Source organism: Sus scrofa, chromosome 12 (genome assembly GCF_054392235.1).
Source record: "Sus scrofa isolate SSC_HxYL_T2T_F1_AM1 chromosome 12, Sscrofa_HxYL_maternal_Yorkshire_Landrace_v2.0, whole genome shotgun sequence".
NCBI classification, from domain to species: domain Eukaryota; kingdom Metazoa; phylum Chordata; class Mammalia; order Artiodactyla; family Suidae; genus Sus; species Sus scrofa.
Window position 1 is genome coordinate 55,262,535 of NC_139394.1, and position 16,329 is coordinate 55,278,863.

At 46.6% G+C, this 16,329-nt stretch overlaps 2 protein-coding genes across 8 annotated transcripts in view; both read right to left on the reverse strand.

The window, feature by feature from the left end:
- Positions 1 to 16,329, reverse strand: part of FBXO39 (F-box protein 39) — a 92,615-nt gene that overhangs the window by 8,688 nt on the left and 67,598 nt on the right. The window contains exons 1-4 of one of the 6 annotated variants that reach the window (XM_084985618.1): positions 14,945 to 15,009; positions 11,588 to 11,723; positions 10,977 to 11,033; positions 10,487 to 10,682 (exon numbers count right to left, since the gene is read on the reverse strand). The exons of 4 other annotated variants lie outside the window; for them this stretch is intronic. The gene's annotated coding sequence lies outside the window, so the exon portion shown is untranslated. Of the gene's footprint in view, positions 1 to 490; positions 564 to 10,486; positions 10,683 to 10,976; positions 11,034 to 11,587; positions 11,724 to 14,944; positions 15,010 to 16,329 lie in introns of those variants that run through there. One more of the 6 variants, XM_084985622.1, reaches the window with a different exon arrangement.
- Positions 180 to 15,009, reverse strand: XAF1 (XIAP associated factor 1). 2 transcript variants are annotated; one of them, XM_013981239.3, is made up of 8 exons: positions 14,945 to 15,009; positions 11,588 to 11,723; positions 10,977 to 11,033; positions 10,487 to 10,682; positions 9,054 to 9,139; positions 2,525 to 2,866; positions 491 to 563; positions 180 to 334 (listed from the first exon to the last, which is right to left on the reverse strand). In XM_013981239.3, exons 1-7 carry the CDS (start codon positions 14,974 to 14,976, stop codon positions 507 to 509), a joined length of 906 nt encoding a protein of 301 aa, XP_013836693.2. In that variant the 5' UTR covers positions 14,977 to 15,009; the 3' UTR covers positions 180 to 334; positions 491 to 506. The 2 variants fall into 2 exon arrangements, with proteins under 2 accessions (XP_013836693.2, XP_084841829.1); XM_084985703.1 differs by lacking the exon at positions 2,525 to 2,866.

Consider the following 16,329-nt stretch of genomic DNA (forward strand, 5'->3'; position numbering starts at 1 on the left):
GCTTTCACTGGCACCTATCAGGGCTTCACCTGCCACCCAGCCTCTTTTTCTCTCTTCCTCCCTTGCTTCTTTTCTGCCGCTCCCCGTTCCTTGTGTACTGCCTCATGCTGCTGTCCTAGCCGCCGCCATCCCTCCCTCTGGAAAACCCGCGAACAATCTAAAGAATGTGGAGAACAAGCTTCCCAGGAGGGCCTTTTTATTCTTCAGGGACAAAGCTGGGTTCCCCTGGGTGTCCAGGCTGTGTGGGGCCTAGATGCTTGATTGGAAATCTCAGGAAGAACTGGAGCCTGTTTTTCTCCTGGTTTATCTGTAGCTCTTGGGCAAACCAACATCTCTGTTCAAAAGGAGGAAAATAGTTAAAATCTCAAACTTTTATTCTGCAAGTAAGAAACCCAGTGAATAAAACTCATCTCTTTCCACAAGCAAAGACTAGCACAGAAAGTAAGCAGGAAAACCAGTATCAAAACAAACTCCTCTAAATCTGCAGTACCTTTTCTTTTCCAAATCTAGCTGGAACTTCTCACTTGTTTTCCTTTGGATGAAGCTAGCTGCCAGCATTTCCCCTAGAAAAATGCATATATAAAAAAAGTTCAGTGTGTTTAAAGTGGGAAGTGTTAGTTCCTGAGATATCTCTGAGTTTTGGTAGCCCGTTACTGGAGCAAGAACCCTGAGCTATAGATGGTGTAGCTGGACGTAGGGCCCAGTGAGCCAGGTGGGGTCTCTAGGAGGCTTGGGATAATGTTTCATAGAGGCCTGTCCTCATCAGGGTGGTGGATGAACAGACTAGAGGACACCTACGTAGACTCTTATGGGGCCATTAAAAAAACCCGGATCATTTGACTAGGAAGGATGTTCTTGGGTATTGATGGATTATAACATTAAGATGCAAAGAAATGTGTATAATTGGACTGTGTGTGTAGAGTTGCCAGGTAAAACCCAGGGTGCCCACTTAAATTTTAATTTCAGAGAAATTAATTTTTTTTAGTGTAAGTATGCCCCATGCAATTATTTTACAGTCTTTTTTTTTTTTTTTGTCTTTTGTCTTTTTAGGGCTGTACCTGTGGCATATGGAAGTTCCCAGGCTAGGGGTCGAATCAGAGCTGTAGCTGCCAGCTTATGCCACAGCCACAGCAATGCCAAATCCGAGCTGCATTTGTGACCTACACCTCAGCTCACCGCAATACCAGATCCTCAACCCACTGGACAGGGACAGGGATGGAACCCGCGTCATCATGGATACTAGTCAGGTTTGTTACCGCTGAGACACAGTGGGAACTCCTTTGTAGTCATTTTTGTTGCGAGTAATGAATATTTATTTGCTCAGTTGGGCAACCCTGTTGTATAAGGATGGAGGGAAATATGGAAGGAAACTACAAGGTGCAGGAGACAGGGGAATATGGCACCAATAACACCCCCAACAAGGGTGAATTTCACCCTGCTTTGTAAAATTATGTGCTTATGTTCATAGAGAGATGCCTAAGGAAGTTAGAAAAAAATAAGATTTAGGTCTGCTTTTTTTGTATGGAATGTGCACCATATATTAAGTGGAAAAGGCCAATGGCAGAATGATGAGTACAGGAAGATGATATATGAGGAGAAAGAAGCAATCTAACCTCAGTAGAGGCTTGTTCAGGTTTGTGTGAGCAGAGGGAAGCTCTGGAAGGACCAGGATGTTGACACTGGTATCTCAGGGACCGGGGAGGGGCGGGGAGGGGCGGAGAGTTGCGGGGAGTGGGGGAGGATTAGCTTTATATTTGCTTGCATGGTATCATGTCAACTGGTTACAGCAAAATCTAGTATCTAGTACTTTCCTGTTTCAAAAAACATCAAATAATGGAAGTTTTTTTTTTTTGTTTTTTTTTTTTTAAGTGAGGCATCCTGTTTGGGGCTTAAGAGCATAAGCTTTGGAACTACATACACAAGTATTCTAGGAGGCTGGATTGTGCCTTATATAATCCTGGGGAGGCTACTCGACCTTTCTGTCTAGTTTTGTTATCAGTTAGAGAGGGGTGAAATACCTGCCTGTTATTTATAATGATTAACCATTTGTAAAGAACTCTGCATTGTAACTAGCACATAATGGTTAACTACCTCTAATGCTGACTCCTATTATTGGAAAATAATCTAGGGTGTAAAAATAAGGCTACTGAGGCTACACATCCTGATCTGCTGGAGGCGAGATAACATCTGACTGAGGATCTTGACCAAGGTTCTGATCTCTGAGCCTCAGCTGCCTTATCTAGACCATGGGAGATGCCCTACACGGGACGGCCTCTTCATTCGCTGACTCCTCAGTTTGGGGGCATTTGCTGTTGTCAGTCCTTGGGCTGGGAACAGAAGATAGAGAGATGAAAGCTCTGGCTCTGCCTTCAGAGGAGGGAGATGATGCACACACAGAACCAGGTGACAGGTGCTACTGGGACACACAGAGGAAGGGCAGGTAGGGATGTCTATGGACATTCTGCAGGTCTTGGATTTCTTTACGTGGCTCACAGCTGAGTAAGGAGAGGACAGAGGCTGGTACCTGATGTTGGTTTAGGGTTGGCAGGGGAAGGAGGATGCCACACTGAGAACACCCCCTCAGGATGTCATAGGCTGCATCATCTTCTGCAGGAGAGGACGCCCTGAGCTTGCCATCAGACTTCAAAGGCAGATCTGTGGTTTTGTTTGTGCCTCTTGGTGCTTGCCTTGTTGACTTTTCCGAAGGAAGGGGAAATCCATTTATATTTTTCATCTTTGGACGAACATCTTTCTCTGCTATGTAAATTTGATCTTCAGCAGCCTCACTTGAAAGGGATGAAGGAGGAATTTCTAGTTTCCCAGTTGGAAAATATTTCACAGAATCTGAGACTGGACAGCATCTACCCTGCAATTTTGAGTCATATCTCAAGTTAAAAAATGACTTCAGCTTCAATGGGTGAACAATACAATAGGCAAGATAACCTGATAATTTCCCACTGTGAACATTTAGAAATGCTGGATAAAATATGACAACATTCATGAAGCTGACTTTGCAAGGAAACAAGCTCCATGTTCTAGGAATGAAGATCTGGCCTGTTAAGTACACGTGTTGACCTCTGGGAGGAGATGCTGGGTCAGTCTCCTTACTAAGAGCTTGGATGAGAGAAAAGTCCCACCCACACAGGGTGTGGAATGGGAATAAGAAACCTTGAAGGCTAAACTATGGTGGCTAAGAGAAAAGCACTGGCTAATTGGAAAAGGAAGGGACTAGAAATTGAGCCTGGGGACACAAAACTGACAGTCTTGAAAACTCAATTTCAGAGACTCATGCCATTCTTGTATTGGGGGTTCAGATTTACATAAGCCTCATGGTCTGGGAATACCCAGGCAGAAGGCTTAACGTAAAACTGAGATGTATGACGTTCTGGTCTTGGTGCATCGGAAACGAATCCGACTAGGAACTGAGGTTGCAGGTTTGATCCCTGGCCTTGCTCAGTGGGTTAAGGATCCGGTGTTGCCGTGAGCTGTGGTGCAGGCCGGAGGCTACAGCTCTGATTGGATCCCTAGCCTGGGAACCTCCATATGGGTGCTGCCATAATAAGACAAAAGACAAAAAAGACAAAAAAAAAAAAAAAATTGAGATGTGTGGCAGAAACAGTCACAAAATACCTCTGGAGGGTACATAATCCCAAACTAGATCCTATAGGATTCTCACAGAGTCTCACCAAATATGAGACTCATGATTCAAATATACACACAGGACGCAGTCTACTTTGAGTAAGAGTCAGAAAGAACACAGCAGGATTAGTCTCCAAGAAGTTCAGCTCACAGAACTATACAAGCGAAACTGTAAAATAAATTAATTAAAAATGATTTCAAAAAGAGAAAAGAATATGATCCTATGGGAAAAAAGAATAGGTAAATTTGAAAAAGAGATAAACAGAACTTCTAGAAATGAAAAATACCAACACTGAACCTCAATGGATGGGCTTGAAAACAGCAGATCAGCGAGTTCCCTTTGTGGCTCAGTGGTAATGAACCTGACTAGTATTCATAAGGATGCAGGTTCGATCCCTGGCCTTACTCAGTGCACTAAGGAATCCAGCATTGCCGTGAGCTGTGGTATGGGTTGCAGATGCAGCTTGGATCCTGTGTTGCTGTGGCTGTGGTGTAGGCCAGCAGCTGTAGCTCCGATTTGATTCCTGGCCTGGGAACTTCCGTATGCCGCAGGTGTGGCCCTAAAAAGCAAAAAATAAAATAAAACAAAATAAAAAAGAAAGAATTCTAAAAAAAGGATAGATGAAGCAAATGTTGAAAACTTTTGATTACTGATATATCTAGGTGATAAATACATAGGGGTTCATTATAATGGCACCCCACTTTTGTATTTGCTTGAGAATTTTGGTAATACCATAAAAAATTAAGATGGTGGATAGACTCTATAGTCATCCAAGCTATCATCTGATGTATACGGTCTAAAAAATTAGCCTTCTGTGCTTTATTTCTCAAGAAACTACTCAAAGATATGCTCTACCAAAGAAAGAGTAAACCAAGAAAGAGAACTTCGACCCTGGAGGGAGTAGAAGAAACTCCCAGAATGACAGTTACTCATCAGGCCTGAGGAGAAAGAGACCTCCGAATGAAATGGATGGGCTACCTGATGTGTTTGTGCTTAGGGGGAAATGCTCAGACCTGGCAGAAAGTTTTAGAGATGATAGAGTGATAGGTGTCTAGAAAGGGAAACACATGAAATTTTTTTTGTCTTTTTTTTTTTTTTTTTTTTTTTTTTTTTAGGGCTGCACCCATGGCATTTGGAGGTTCCCAGGCTCGGGGTCCAATAGGAGCTACAGCTGCTGGCCTACACCACAGCCACAGCAACACAGGATCCTTAACCCACTGATCAAGACCAGGGATCAAACCCGAGACCTCATAGTTCCTAGTGGGATTCGTTTACCACTGAGCCATGACAGGAACTCCGCAAATGAAAAACTGAAGCAACTATTAACTCCAGGAAGAACAAAAAGTTGTAGAAGAAAGTGAATATAAACAGTTTGGGTGGCATAGCCATTTATAATATTTAACATTAATAACATTATCTTATTAATAACATAACATTGAATTTAACCAAATTTAACACTGATTTGACCAGAATGGGTGATCTCAATAAAGTGGAAGGATGGAAGAAAGAAACTTGGAGAGGTGTGTATGATATAGGTGGTGTAAGGGAAATCCATATCCCTAAATTCCTTGTGAATTAATAGATAATATATAAAATTGAAAAAAAGGAAGAGCAATATAAGAAGGTGCTTTAAAACATGCAACTAAATACTAGAAGAAATGGCCCAGAGAATTAAAAAGTAGAATATTTGTGTCTGGAGAGCAGTTAGCATGAAGGGGAGCAGTGGGGTTTATATTTTAACTGGGGTGGTAGAAGGTGATTAACAAAGACTATGATAAATAAGCAAATTAGATAATATGTTAGAAGTTGATAAATGTTATGGAAAAGAATAGAGACGCTAAGGAGGATAGTGAATGTGATAAAATTGGGAGACAATTTTAAACAGGTTTTTTATGAAACATTCCAGTGAAGATGCTGAGTAGGCAGTGATATTGAGTATGGAGTTTGGGAGTAAAGTTTGGAATAAGATACAAATATGGGAGTTCCCGTTGTGGCGCAGTGGTTAACGAATCCGACTAGGAACCATGAGGTTGCGGGTTTGATCCCTGCCCTTGCTCAGTGGGTTAAAGATCCTGCGTTGCCATGAGCTGTGGTGTAGGTTGCAGACGCAGCTTGGATCCTTCGTTGCTGTGGCTCTGGCGTAGGCCAGTGGCTACAGCTCCGATTCGACCCCTAGCCCGGGAACCTCCATATGCCGCGGGAGCGGCCCAAAAAAATAGCAAAAAAGACAAAAAAAAAAAAAAAAAAGATACAAATATGGGAGTGTCTGCCTATATAAGACACTTTTAAAAATCATAAGATTGGATGAAATTATTGAGGAAGTGAGGATAGGTAAAGACGAATACACAGAGAGTTCCCTTTGTGGCTCAGCAGTTAACAAGCCCGACTAGGATCCATGAGAAGGCAGGTTTGATCCCTGGCCTCGATCAGTGGTTAAGGATCCAGTGTTGCTGTGAGCTGTGGTGCAGGTTGCAGATGCGGCCTGGATCCTGTACTGCTGTGGTTGTGGTGTAGGCTGACAGCTGCAGCTCCGATTAGACCCCTAGCCTGGGAACCTCTGTATGCCGGCAAGCGCAGCCCTAAAATGCAAAAAAAAAAAAAAAAAAAAAAGGGGGGGTGGGGGAGAATACACAGACTGAACTCTAGGACCCCCCAAAATAAGAGACTGGGGAGCAAGAAGAGGAGGGACTAGTGAGGTAATTGAACACCGGGAAAGCATGGTATTCTGGTAGTCAAGAGAGAGTGAACTGAAGGAGTGAATCGCATCATGAGGTGGAGAAGAGGAAGTGATGAATACTGGTATTAACTGCTCCTCATAAATTGAGAACTGAGAACCGACCAGGTTTTAGCAGCTGAAGGTCATTGTTGATTTTGACAAGAGCAGTTTTGTCAGGGGGAGGGGACACAAAAGCCAGGCTGGAGTAGGTTTTAGAATGAGAGAAGAAATGGATGCAATGAGTATAGACGGCTTGTTCAAACATTTTGCTACAAAGAGGAAGAAAGAAGGTGGCAGCTGGCAGAAAATGAGATTAAGAGAAGTATTTTTTTTTGCTCTTTTTCTGTCTTGGGGGGCCATGCTAATATAAAGTGAAAGACCAAGAACCCCCCAAAAAAAAACACCTGGTGTAAAAGACTTCAGTCCCTATTTGCAAATTTAAAAAGAGGGAAAGATGGGGTTCCCCTCGTGGCTCAGCGGTTAACAGAACCCAACTAGTATCCATGAGGACGCCAGTTCCATCCCTGGCCTTGCTCAGTGGGTCAAGGATCTGGCGTTGTCAGGAGCTGTGGTGTAGGTCGTAGACGAGGCTCAGATCTGGTGTTGCTGTGGCTGTGGCATAGGCCGGATTCAACCCCTAGCCTGGGAACCTCCATATACCCTAAAATATAAATAAATAAATACATAAATAAAATTAGAAGAGGGAAAGAGAACAATAGATAGAAATAGAGAGAAGAAAAACTTTCCATGCAGGGTCAAAGATGACACCATCAATATATTTGTGAAATCACCCCTTTAAAAACTTGTCATAACCAATGTTAGAACATACTGGACTGAACAGGTTGAGATTCTCTTTTTCACTTCCCCTCTCTGAGTTGTGGGAGAGACGGGGGAGAGTTGGAGCCATGGAGCAATGTCCCCTTTAGATGGGAACATAGGAAGCCTCTCCGTGGTTCACAAGTGGGAAGCAGCATGTGTGCGTATGGATGCTCGCCCAGAAGGAGGTACCTCTGGTGTGAGTGGTTATGGACGTTCTCCTCTCATGAAGAACAGACAGATCATTATCCCTCTCTTCCTCAAAGGAAGAAAAGAGGCTCAGGGAAGTTACACAGCCAGTGATTGGCAAAGCAGAACTAAAATGCAGGGTTTCTGACCACAAATCCAGTTCCATGTCTAGGAGTGTCCTAGGTAAGAGCGTAGGCGTCCTTGGTTGCCAGTCTGGACATTTTGAGGGGAATAATCAGCTTCACTCTTGTTTTGTTGCTCACTGAGCATCTTCTGATTCAAACAAAAGTCATGGACCATTCACTGATGGTCCGTTCAGGGATGGTCCATTCACTGATGCGTACCAGAACAAGCATCAGTAAGGAAAGCAAATGCATAGGTGATTTCAATGCGCAGCTAAGACTGAGAATCACTTGGCTGGGGGCTCTGCTTCTCAAACCTGAAACTCAAGGGATCTTGTGAAGCTGCACATTCTGATTTAGCCTTTCTAGGGGGTGGGCCTGAAATTCTGCATTTCTAAGGAGCCCCAGGGCGATGTTTATGCCACTGGTCCACAGACCACACTTCAAAAAGCAGGGAGCTGAAAGGTGGAAAGGCCCAAAATGTCTATCTACAGATGAACAGGTAAACAAAGCATCATACGACCAAAAAAATCCATAAGAGGAATAAAATAGTGACACATGCTACAACATAGATTCACCTTGAAAACATTATGCTAAGAGAAAGGAGCCAATCACATAAGACCACGTATTATATGATTCATCCATATAGTGTCCAGGAGAAGCAAATCTACAGAGACAGAGAGCATCAGAGGTTGCCCTGAGCTGCAAAGAGGGAGGAGTAGGGAGTGACTGCTTACTGAGTAGGGGGCTTCTTTTTGGGGTGGTGAAAATGTTCTGGAACTGGTGATGTTTTGGAGTGTTCTGGAATGTTCTGGAAGTGGTGATGGTGGCACAACACGGTGAATGTACCAAATGTCACTAGTGGTAAATTTCACAATAAGCAAAAAGGGCTAGATCATCTCTCCGGTCTCTTTAGTTCTGATAGTCATAGTTCTCTGAATTGAAGGGTAAAGAAAGGATAAACACAGAGAAGGAGGCAAGTTTTTTGGAAAGAAGCTTTGGTGGGTTTCCCTAGAAAGAAAATGCTCCACCTTGTGAAAGAGGGGAGCAACCTGGCAAGGCTAAGACCCTAAAAGGTGCTTAGGGCAGTGGAGGGAGGAGTCTGGAATATTCCCAGGCAAAGTTTATCAATCCATCAATCACATCACATCACAACATCTCTACAGAGGTATCTTTTGGTACCCAGCCCTAATATCAGCTTCACTGTGGGAGGATAGAGCAAGTCCTCCACTTTTGCAAGGGAGCTCACAGTCTAATAGAGACAGAAAATAATAAGGCAGGTCCCACCGAGGAACAAAAGGCCTGAAGGCTGCAGACATTCGGAGCTGGTCAGGGATAGGTGGACCGGTCAGGGAGGCTCCCTGAAGGGCTGCAACAACTGGACACCAATCACATATACTACTTCAGCCTAAAGCAATTCTCAACATCGCTTACTGAACAAAGCAAAACTAGGAGAACCTCTAATTTCCATGCTGTGTAAAACGGAACCCAGGATCTACCTTTGATATCACAGTTTTTTGAATACAGACTAGCTATTGGCACCATTAGAAAATGACTAATTTCTACTCACCAGGTGGTGGAAATACTTATTTCCTGGGATCATGTGTTTGCAATAATGACAGCAGATGTTGCTTTCAGGAGCTGGAATTTTCTTCCCTGAAAAAGCACAACACCACCACCACAAATGATCGCCCTTGACAATGGCTAGCCCAACTGTCTCACAACTGCCCACATGACCTGCAGTCCTGAGGATAAACTGTCCTCGGCCTGCCGTGAGTGTCCTGCACTGCCAGCATCCTTGGCCACATGAGCAGCCCTTGGTGGAATCACCCCATCGTTTCCTTCAAGCTGCAAAAGTGCACTCGGGGCAGCACACAGCCCTGACGAAGAGACGTTTTCCTGGAGCGGGACCGTGTCTCGGGAGGCGGAGGGATCCGTTACTGCAACGCCAGTCCTGTCCAATCTGATTGCGCTTGCATTTCACCGTCTCTGAGTTCTGTGCTCAGCCAAACAGTTGTTGCACATTATCTGTGTAGCCTCGTTGAAGCTGTGCGGTGTTGATGCAGTTGTGTTTGTTGGCTGTGTTGAAGCCCCATTGTACTGGAAATGATCACGAATCTCAAGCATTCCGTTTCTTCATTTGCCAATTTTGATGACATTGTTTACCAGGAGAGACTTAACAGTCCAAGGGATTTTAGGTTCTTTCCACGTGTTACTGTGTGACTAAAACAAGCGGTGAAGAGATCTGTCACACAGCTGGCTCGTGTTCTGTGTAAACACACCATGTGAAGAGCGTCCAGAGAACTGGGTGGATAACTCTTAGGCCCAAGGGTCAGGAGTTACAGCTAGTTCCCTTCAGTCTGCTGCTCATGGTGGAAAAAGCTCAGGGAACTTGAGTGTCCTGTCTGGTTTCTGCTCTAGCGAGCTCCGTCCATTCTATATGCAAGTTTCTCACCTGGAAGAGGATGCAGGTGGGTCTCTGCCAGGCTGGAACTGTGCTGGAGGAGCACACAGGACGTCTCCCATTTTGTAGGGCCCCATTGCCTCTGCGCTCATGTGTATGGGTCCCAGGTTCCCATGTCCTGGCCTCTTGGTCTCCCTGGACTAGTCACTTGAAGACCACAGAACACATACAAGAAGGCTGCCCTAGGAGTTCCCGTCATGGCTCAGCAGAAACGAATCCAACTAGTATCCATGAGGATGCAGCTTTGATCCCTGGCCTCGCTCAGTGGGTTAAGGATCCAGCGTTGCTGCGAGCTGCGGTGTAGGTCACAGACCCGGCTCAGATCTGGTTCCTGTGGCTGTGGTATAGGCTAGCGGCTACAGCTCTGATTCGACCCCCAGCCTGGGAACCTCCATATGCCCTGAGTGAGCCCCCCCCCAAAAAAAGAAGCCACTCTAGCGCCTGGAACTAGAACAGCCAGACGGATGTGAAACTGTGAATCTATCATCACACACTCATCCGTCCTGCTGAGAGCTGACAATCCTTGCCTTCCAGCTCACCTCTCCAGAGCAGGGTCTGCTCAGCCCAACACACATCTCGGTGCTGGGCCAGCACGCGGAGCATGATGTGCTGGCCGCAGTCTGCGCAGAGCTCTGTCTGCCTGCCACAGTGGTGCTCATGGATCTCCAGCTTGTTGAGGCGCACGGCCAGCTCACAGAACTGGCACTTGACCGGGCGCTCTGGGCATTCCTTGGTCTGTGGAGAGACAGGCAGGACGGCACGGTCACTGGCCTGCAGCCACGGCAGTCGTGTTGGAGACATGGGGTTATTTCTCTGGGGGACTAAAACCAGCTTTCTCGGGCTCATCGAACTCAGCAAGGCCTTCTGACCAGCATCTGGGGGTGGGAGGCCCCGTGTCTCTGGGATGGGCTGGTTCCCTTTTATTTCCCTGGCCTGCTTGGGCAAGAAGGGAGAGCTGGAGGGATCTTCATCACTGGCCCCTCTCCTCCTTCTCTGGGGCCTGGTGGTAAAGATGCAATCACAACTTACCTCGTGAATCTCCAGCAAGTGCCTCGGCAGGCTCTGCTGACACATCGCGCACCCCACCTGAACACAGAGGGAGAAGCTGAGTACCGCCCAGCACGGGGCCTTGGCTCCGAGTGGCAGGCGTGAGTCTGTGAGCACCTGGGCACAGCAATCAGCTTCCCTGTCTCCTTGCAGCACCAGTCCTGGGTTCAAGGAGTGCTGGGGGACCCTCTGGGTTGAAACAGATGCCTGAGCTTGAGGATCTCCAGAAACAGCAGGAGAGAAAGGTCAGCCTTTGGTTGACCTTGGCCATGACTGCCTTCTAGAGCTCTCCTTTCCTGCTTCCCCTCTTGACACATCTCAAAAGAACATTCTACCTTTCCTGAAACAGGGACCTCTGGCCTCGCCTGAACCCATACACCTGGAGGGAAAGGATCAGGAATGGGAAGACCCAGGTAGACTCTGTTCAGTAGGAGAAAGGCAGAATTAACTACCCTTTTCACTTTGCAGCGAGGGCTGAGCACAGGGGCCAAGTGATGTGCCCCGGAAGCCACAGCCAAGAGATATGCTGCAGTGAGGACTGGGCTCTGACTCTGCCCTGTGCCCCCACCTGTTCCTGGCTCCTGCCTTCTCACCTGCTTGTGCCCACCCTGGCAGTGCTCTTCCATCTCTGTCTGAAGGACTGGCCCCTTGCACTCCTGGCAGAGGACCAGGAACAGCTGGCAGTGGGCCTCATGGAGGGCCAAATGGCCAGAGGCCACACTTCTTTTGCTACAGGACCAAGAGAGAAGAAAAACAGATTTATTCCATGGAATTAAGCATGGAGCCTTATTTCATACCCAGGGCTGCTGAATTAAGTCTTTTGAGGCCCCAAGCACTGAAAATATGATGATGATATCACCTTCCCCCTTCCCCATTTGGTCCCAAATCAGAAGAATGCAAAATCCTAAGATAAGTATAACGATGCTCTTACTACTGCGCAGGGCGAGAGGGGGTGGGCAACGAGGGGCAGGAGACAGAGATCAAAAAGGGGCCTGAGGAAACTTTGGGAGTAACGAATAGCTTCATTATCTTGATTGTGATTGATGAATTAAAATTTCTATTTTAACTACTCAGCCATAAAAAAGAATGACATAATGCCATTTGCAGCAACATGGATGGAACTAGAGAATCTCATACTGAGTGAAATGAGCCAGAAAGACAGAGACAAATACCATATGATATCACTTATAACTGGAATCTAATATCCACCACAAATGAACATCTCCTCAGAAAAGAAAATCATGGACTTGGAGAAGAGACTTGTAGCTGCCTGATGGGAGGGGGAGGGAGTGGGAGGGGTCGGGAGCTTGGGCTTATCAGACACAACTTAGAATAGATTTACAAGGAGATCCTGCTGAATAGCATTGAGAACTTTGTCTAGATACTCATGTTGCAACAGAAGAAAGAGTGGGGGAAAAAATGTAGTGTATACATGTAAGGATAACCTGACCCCCTTGCTGTACAGTGGGAAAATAAAAAAAATTATAAAAAAAAATTTCTATTTTAAAGCAGGACGGGAACAAAAGGAAACATAAAATTCCGTGTGTGTGTGTTGGGGCCTCCTCCCTGCCCGATGTGCAGCGTGCATCTGTATCCCACATTAACCAGAACGCCTTGAAGAGGGGAGGGCCTGCTCAGCCATGAAATCAAGTTTTCTTCTTTCTTCTAATGCTAGCAATGTAACTTCTCAAAACAACGGTGTTCTGTCCCAGCTCTGTAGGGGGTCATCACTGCTCATACAAACTGAGCTTTGTTCCCGGCTTACCGGGACATATCCTTGGTGAACTTCATGTAAAATATCAGTATGTCATCTTGATGTGCGATCCTTTGTCTCAAATATATACATAGGACTGTGCCTTCAACTCCTAACAGGCAGAACTGTTTTCAGAGCTTTCTGAGAATCTGCTTCCTGGGCTTGAATAAAATGCCTCTTTTTTCTTCTTGAAAGTTAATTGCATTCCTGAACAGATACTGACTCACAGACTTTGAAAAACTTCTGGTTACCAAAGGAGACAGTTTGGGGGGTGGGGGGATGCACTGGGGTTGTGGGATGGAAATCCTATATAATTGGAGTGTAATGATCATTGTACAACTATAAATGTAATAAATTCATTGAGTAATAAAAAAATTAAAAAAAATAAATTGCATTCCTGTCGACAGGGTGATGGTTTGATGGGTGTATATGTATGTCAAACATGTCAAATGGTACACTTTAAAAATGTACCATAAATACAGTTTATGTCAATTATACCTTTAAAAATGAAATAATATCATATTCTTTCAAATATTTTGTCTGTTTTCCAAGGTTCTCCTGCTTGGCCCACTGCTGGTTGGAAATACAGGCCTGCCATGCCCATACTCCCTGCCAAGGCAAGGCCAACTTTCAGAATCCCCATAGGGAGAGCTTCCCACGTCCCCGAGAGCGAGAGGCTGTCCACCTGTCCCTCGCCTCCAGGCTTGATTCTGAGACCCTTCTTGGAGAAACCAAAGAATGCAAGCTTCTGAGCCTCCCAGTTTCTGGGCAGAGTGTTTCTTAATACTCCTCATCACCAAGAAATGCCTCCCTGCATTTCAACCAGCTGTTGCTTGTGGCAGCTTGGGAGAAAGGACACAGCCCCAAAGGCCCAAAGGATGATGGGAGTTGCCCACCCATGCCCCAGACACGTGGGATGTGGCCGGAGGGGAGGAGCCAGGGCCTCACCCCTCTTGGTAAAGGCAAGCTCTTGGCTTCTGCACAGGCCCAGGCAGGCAGCACAAAGGCTGCTTCCATTCCTCTATTCTTGCCCCTTGGCTGGGCCTGGCCCCTTTGCCCCTTGGCTCTCCCTGCCTTGGGCCTCAGCTCATCTTCCTGAGCTGGTTCAGACATCAAGAGCCAGGAGGATCTGCTGGAGAAAGCTCCCTGGAAGGGACCCCTCCACCCCAGTTCCCACTCCAAGTAGGGAGCTTGGAGTCAGATGCTTCAAGGGGCTGGGTCCCCCCTGAGTTAGAGGTATGGTCCAGGACCCCTGCTCTGTCCCCTCACCTTGCCCCATAGTTCCCTTTTTTTAAAAAAATTATTATAGTTGATTTACAATGTTCTATCAATTTCTGCTGTACAGCAAAGTGACCCAGTTATACATATATACATTCTTTTTCTCATATTATCACGTTGTGTCACTAGTGATTGGATATAGTTCCCTGTGCTATACCGCAGGACCTCTTTGCTGATCCATTCTAAATGTAATAGATTCCATCTACTAACCCCAAACCCCAGTCCGTCCCAGTCCATCCCCCTCCCCCTTGGTGACCACAAGACTGATCTCCATGTTCCCACAGTTTCCTCAAGGTGAGGCTGGGAATGGTCTCAGACAATCTCTGTGAGTCCCTTTCTTTCAAAGACTGAGGAGCATATGACCAGAACCCCAAATTAGCACTGAAGGTCTGACAAGCAGGAGTAGCCCAGCAGAGACAGTTAGCTTGGCTGTTGGCCAAGAAGTCTAAAATATCTGAGGATGGGGGAGTTCCCGTTGTGACTCAGTGGAAACGAATCTGACTAGCATCCATGAGGATGCAGGTTCAATCCCTGGCCTTGCTCAGCGGGTTAAGTATCTGGCCCTGCCGGGCGCTGTGGTGTATGTAGGCTGGCAGCTACAGCTCCAATTTGACCCCTAGCCTGGGAAGCTCCATACACTGCTGGTGCAGCCCTAAAAAGACAAAAAATAATAATAGTAATAATAAAGTAAAATAAAACATCTGAGGATCCGGGTGGGGCAGGGTTCAGGGATGTTAGCCAAGCTGAACCATCTCTCATCATCTAACATCTATTGGGTTTAATCCTTCCCACCCCAGGGCCCACCCCGTCCCTCCTGAGCACACGGACCCTTCTCTCCTTACTTCAGAAACAGCCTTATCCTGTCTGCCCCTCTCATCAGCTAGCCTCAGGTTGTCCGCTAGGGAAAGCAACTTCTTACCAGTTCCTGCACGCCCGGAAGACTTCTTCCATGTTCTGGTCTCTGGAGTCTCTCTCTTGGGTTTCAGTTCTCGCAGACAGAGAAATAAAACTGAAAGTGTTCCGGCCATCTGGCCCACAGCCCAGGAAGGGAGGGGCTTCAGAATTCTCAGCCCAGGGCTGCTCCAAGGTACTCGTTGGCTGAACACTCCCAGGAAGCCCCTCTGTAGCACGGCCAGCCCAGCCAGCCCAGCCAGCCCCTGCTACCCTCCTTGGCCTGTGCTGCTGCTACCAGCTGTTTCTGTGACCCCTTGGGTGGTGCCCAGAGGCCAGGCCTCCCCTGGGCAGCCGCTCCTCCCCTCGCCCAGGCTGGTCTCACTGCATCCAGGTCTCTCCATCACCTTCCAACAAAGCTGACCTCTCCCTCCCTCCTGGTCCTCTCGCTGGTCCTTCCTCTGCAGGAGAGAGTTGGCTCGCCGTGTTGAACTTGAAGGCTGCTTTCTGAGAGCAGCTCCTGGACTTCCCTGCATGCTATCCTTGTGCCGGTCAGATCAGGGAGGAACTGGGAATGCAGGAAGGTGGCGCCAGGACAGCAGCTTTGGAGCCACATCATGTAGCAGCTTGGAGACCAAAGACAACTGCCTGTCCCTGAGTGCTACTTTCCCCCCTTGCAAATAACTACAGCAAACATGACTATAATGCCAACAAGGGGACAGGCCAGTGGGGAAGTCTTCAGACCCAGAAACCGATGCACTGAGGGGTGATGTGAACACACGCACATCGCCAGCCAACAGGCAGCAGGTTCAGACTTTGAACACGGGTAAAGAGGCCCTAGGCTTCTCCCTCCCAGAATGGCCAGAGGATTGGACATGGGAGTTTGAATCCTGAGAGTGTAGCTGGCAGCTCGAATCACTTTAGCCTTCTGGGCTTCTGTTTCCTCATTTTTTGTTTGTTTGTTTTATGGACTGAACTGGGGACCTGGGGGATTTGGGGGGGTCCAGGTGCCCCCAGAAACTGTGCAAAACTGCTTTCATCTCAGTATATGCTTTTTCCCGAGGAAGAACCAATACTTTCAGCGGACACTTGAAAGAAGTCAACAACCCACGTATAAATGACTGGACTAACCCCCAAATTTGAGATTCAAAGAAATTAAGTTCTGCAAAAATTATGTATGCATAATTGAATCAAATTAATATACAACAGTTGTTTGTCTACTTGTATTCTTTTCACAGGAAGAAGCAGGGTGCAACTGCTAGATAAATAAAAACGATAAAACGGTGTATCTAAATGCTCAGTGGGAATAGAAAAAAATGGAAAACTGGAGTTCCCTTGTGGCTCAGCAGGTTACGATCTGGTGTTGCCACTTCTGTTTTGGGAGGCTACTGTGGCGCAGGTTCAGTCCCTGGT

Excerpts from the sequence above, each read along its gene's own strand:
- XAF1 (XM_013981239.3), bottom strand. The coding sequence starts at position 14,976 with ATGGAAGAAGTCTTCCGGGCGTGCAGGAACTG. Across the intron at positions 11,724-14,944 it reads TTCCGGGCGTGCAGGAACTG|CAAAAGAAGTGTGGCCTCTG; the intron begins GTAAGAAGTTGC and ends TTGGTCCTGTAG. Across the intron at positions 564-2,524 it reads CAACCCTAAACCAACATCAG|GGGAAATGCTGGCAGCTAGC; the intron begins GTACCAGCCTCT and ends GCATTTTTCTAG.